A 4374-nucleotide genomic window follows, 5' to 3' on the forward strand; every position below is an offset into this window, starting at 1 on the left:
TCGGCTCACTCGCTCGTACTAATTTAGAGTATTTTTTCAAGTCTTCAGTTTGTTGGCATAAATTGTCATCTATAAGGTCGTCACTATATCTTGATTAGAATTGTAAGATTTAATACGCAAAAAATGACAAGAGTTCCCTGTTTTGTAAGCTGAAATACAAAAATTTTCAGCTCGCTCGCTACGCTCGCTCGCCAAAATTTATCCAAAAAAAAAAAGGAAGACAAAGATAAGAACAAAACGTGACGATGACGCGGACAAAATGACAATGTCTATCGTGTTCACACGTGTCATTTTATATTTAGCAGGAAAAATGTTACACGGAGCAGCGGCTGCAATTTCATTCGTTCTGAAGCGATCGCCGATTGGATCAAAAGAGGACGCCAACGGTTTCGAACATACGTGGGGGGGCGGAAAAAAACAAATAAAAAAGATAAGAACATAACGTAATGATGACGCGGAAATATACAAATTTCGGCTCACTCGCTCGTACTAATTTAGAGTATTTTTTCAAGTCCTCAGTTTGTTAGTATAAGTCGTTATCTATAAGGTCGTCACTATAGCTTGATTAGAATTGTAAGATTTGATAAGCAAAAAATGACAAGAATTCCAAGTTTTGTAAGCTGAAATACAAAATTTTCCGGCTCGCTCGCTGCGCTCGCTCGCCAAAATTTACCCAAAAAAAAGAAGAGATAATAACAAAACGTGATGATGACGCGGAAATATTGTAAGATAATTATGATTAGCAAAAAATGACAAGAATTCCATGTTTTGTAAGCTGAAATGCAAAAATTTTTGGCTCGCTCGCTGCGCTCGCTCGCCAAAATTTACCAAAAAAAAGAGAGATAATAACAAAACGTGATGATGACGCGGAAATATTGTAAGATAATTATGATTAGCAAAACATGTCAAGTATTCCATGTTTTGTAAGCTGAAATGCAAAAATTTTTGGCTCGCTCGCTGCGCTCGCTCGCCACAACATATCAAAATTCATTACATTTGAATCACCCTGAAAAGACCCCTTTTAAGTGCTTGAAAAAGCATATCTATGGACTTTGTTTAAAGCGTATTATATCGGGACCATGTGGAAGAACAGACATATTTTGAAAATATGACTGAACAGGCAATCCCCCGTTTCTTCTGTACGTATATGCAATGTATATGTAACTTGTAATGTGTGTATTTTTATATGAAGACGGAAATAAAAACAAACAAACAAACAAACAAATAAAGTCCCTACCGGGATGGGTATAGGGTTGAACACTTTTTCAGAAATTAGGGGCGCAATTTTCGCGCTTGCCCCGGGCGCCGTTTTCCCTAGATACGCCACTGACCGCACTAGTGCACATTTGTGGCTTAAATGTGGCAAATTTAACCCAAACTGCCAGGTGGATTTTAAGCAAGCTGATACAAATGACTGTCATGTTAAAGGTCCTGTTTACCTTTGGGAGAAGTAATTTAAAAAATATTCAAGGTATCTCTTTTGATGCATATGTGTAGGTCAGTTGTATCACAAAACATCCTACCATATAACATTTTTGAATAAAGCCTAAAATATAAAGAGATATCACTATTTTTCTCATTAAACCATAACTGTAGACGGTTTAGTCTGGAAACATTTTCATTATAACTATTGTTCACATTTTGCGTATCTAACAATACCTAACATCGATTATACTGTTTCATATTTTTACATTGGTTGTTTCTATCCCTAACTCACATTTTAGAACTATTTTGAAGCACTAATGCTGGGTCTTTGTTTCATCTGCAAATGGAAATTTATGCCCTTAAAGTGTGATTTGAACTTTTGTTTAATTTCCTTAAATGCATACACCAGCATTTCAAAGCTGAGGCCAGGTAACAAAAGAAAGTACAAATGTAGTTTCTTGTCCGGATTTTCAGAGAGAGGGGATTGATAAGACTACGTTGCACTCTGGTTAGCGCATGCGCACAGGTTTCAAATCCATCGAACGGAGCAGCTGTCATTCTCACAGATTCCTCTTGACCGGATCATTTAAAATCTCCAATATTTTCAGAAAAGAACTACTGGAGGAGCAAAACGTTCCACATACGGCAAGTGTTATCAACAATTGGACCAAATACGTAAGTATTCAAATTGAAGAAATTTTGAGTAATTAAGTTGAAATTTAACCGCAATACTCCACCATCCTTCCCCACACAGAAGCGTTCGGGCTGTGTTTCGCAGTTATTTCTACTCATAAAATGTAAACTTCCACATATCAAATTGAAGAGAAATTTGTATTGTAATTTAATGTAAGTAATGTACCCTGCCATAAGTTTCCATATCCCTACACAGTTCAGACGGCACTATGCACATTCAAAGTCAACATGCATACAGACAGAGCCGCTGAAAATGCACTGCAGCATACAAAACTACCCACCTAGACAACAGTAACACACAGCCAAACACCCGATCGGGGTCCACTAACCCCGGGGCGCTCCTTCTACATAAACTTTACACAGTTATAAAATGTGGGACCAGCCCCAACACTACGCGTTGGGGCTGGTCGCAGTTAGGGGTCCACGTGACCCTCGTTGTACAGTGTAAATTTTGCACTACAGCGGTGAAAAGCTGCAGTGCAGCAGCACCGGGCCGCCGGAGGGGGGGGGGGGGGGGGGGGCTACCGTGCTAGCTTGACTGCCTGCTGCCCTGGCCCTGGCTCCGGCTGCGCTGCGCTGGCTGGGCGGTCGTGATCGTGTCTGTTGGATAACGTAGGTAAACTACAGTACTTGTAGCAGGGAGGTGCTACCTCCCTGCTTGTAGTACAGGGCTAGCACTAGCAGTACAGCGTGCGGCGGTGCGGTTGCCAATCCACCTCACCTCATTCCGTCATCATTACGTACACATTCTGGAAAGATTAACCATGATATATATCGTTCTGACGAATAGTAAAATGTTCATAACCCCTTGACTCAATGGAGGTGTTGGGTTTGCACTCAAAAGTTAAGTTCTTACCTAGAATAACGTAACATCTGAGGGACATGAAGAGGCACACGGTAGCCACAGGGCGCTGCCATCTTGAAAAGTAATGTCGAAGAGGGCGTTCCGACCTATTTATTTTTAGGGCTGATAATCTATTTACGTAATACAGTGTATTAGTTTAGATTTTTCTCCTCACAACTCATCCCAATAAACTCTTTGGTTGAAAATAACATTCATGTGAACCATGGAGCTACGAACTAAGCATAATTATGCAATACAATGCTGCGATACTTTAGGTAGTTGTTTACATTAAAAAATAATAATAAAACAGCCGAGTAAAACAAAAATGTTGATAAGAACTCTCACTCCTGCACTCCTTTACTTTGATAAAAATAAAGAGAATACTGAATCAACAAATTTAGTTTTTACAAGGCAGGTATCGTTCAATTGTGCCGGATAATGCCTTATTTTCCTATATTGATGTATGAGATTCTTAAACGGAAATAAAAAGTTTGGCTGTACTGTAATATTTTGTGCAAGTCAGTGCACTAGTGTGAGCCTGATTTTTTTTTTTTCATTTTTGATATTTGATTTTCTACTTTCATTTATAATCATGACAACAATATGAACGCATTGAAAGTTTCTATCATAACTGGTAATTGATTTACATACAATATTGATTTAAACGAGACAAAAGAAGGGATTACTAATTTTGAAGTTAGCAAAATGATAGGCCCTAAATCACGATAGATGGCGTTGAAAGTAAAAGGAGAATGAAACAGAAATTAAGATGTTCATGGGAATAATTATTTTTAGTTTATTTGTAGTTTTTTGACAAAAAAAAACCACTAATTTTAGCAGGAGAAAGCTGCTGAGATTAACAAGCTTAGAAAATCAATAGTTTCCTCGGGAGCGAGAGGGAGATGGAGAAAAAAAAAAGAGTATTGGAATATAATGCAATAGAAACATGGAAACTGTAGGAATCACAATCCTTGTCTACACAGAATTATGACGTAACGTCATGTCACAAGTTCGCATGGCCGGCGCCACGTTTTCAAAAGTGGGGGCCCACTTGGACTTCTGGCGCCACGATGTTCCGGGCTTCATCAGCTATAAAAAATACAAAAAAAAAAAAAAAATACACACACACACACAAAAAAAAAATAGCGAAACTTCTGTAATTCTGTAGAGTGCCACTTCCGGGTTTCTTCAGCTGACAAGCAAAAAAAAAAAAAAAAAAAAAAAGGATCTCCAGCTTTACCGCACTCACACTTCAAGGTTGATATATACTATGTTTTTTGTTTTGTTTCTAGTGCCACTGAGATACGCTCTTCCGGAGGGGGGGGGGGGGGGGGTAGAAGAGAAAAAAAAGTGGGGGCCCAAAGTGGCGACCTAATGTATGATGCAATAAAAAAGTGGGGGGGGGGGCGAGC

General features: G+C 39.0%; 1 protein-coding gene across 1 annotated transcript in view; it reads right to left on the reverse strand.

Moving 5' to 3' along the window:
* The window catches only part of LOC139715668 (small ribosomal subunit protein mS39-like), a 31525-nt gene extending 28512 nt beyond the window's left edge, over nucleotides 1-3013 (reverse strand). Inside the window, exon 1 of the mRNA XM_071627225.1 lies at nucleotides 2975-3013. Within this exon, the coding sequence (XP_071483326.1) occupies nucleotides 2975-2991 (17 nt within the window). The 5' untranslated portion in view covers nucleotides 2992-3013. The remainder of the gene's footprint in view (nucleotides 1-2974) is intronic.
* Between the last annotated feature and the right edge of the window lie 1361 nt (nucleotides 3014-4374).

This window comes from Diadema antillarum, unplaced genomic scaffold (assembly GCF_040938485.1).
Source record: "Diadema antillarum isolate AM-2024a unplaced genomic scaffold, OU_Dant_1.0 scf00000053, whole genome shotgun sequence".
NCBI classification, from domain to species: Eukaryota; Metazoa; Echinodermata; class Echinoidea; order Diadematoida; family Diadematidae; genus Diadema; species Diadema antillarum.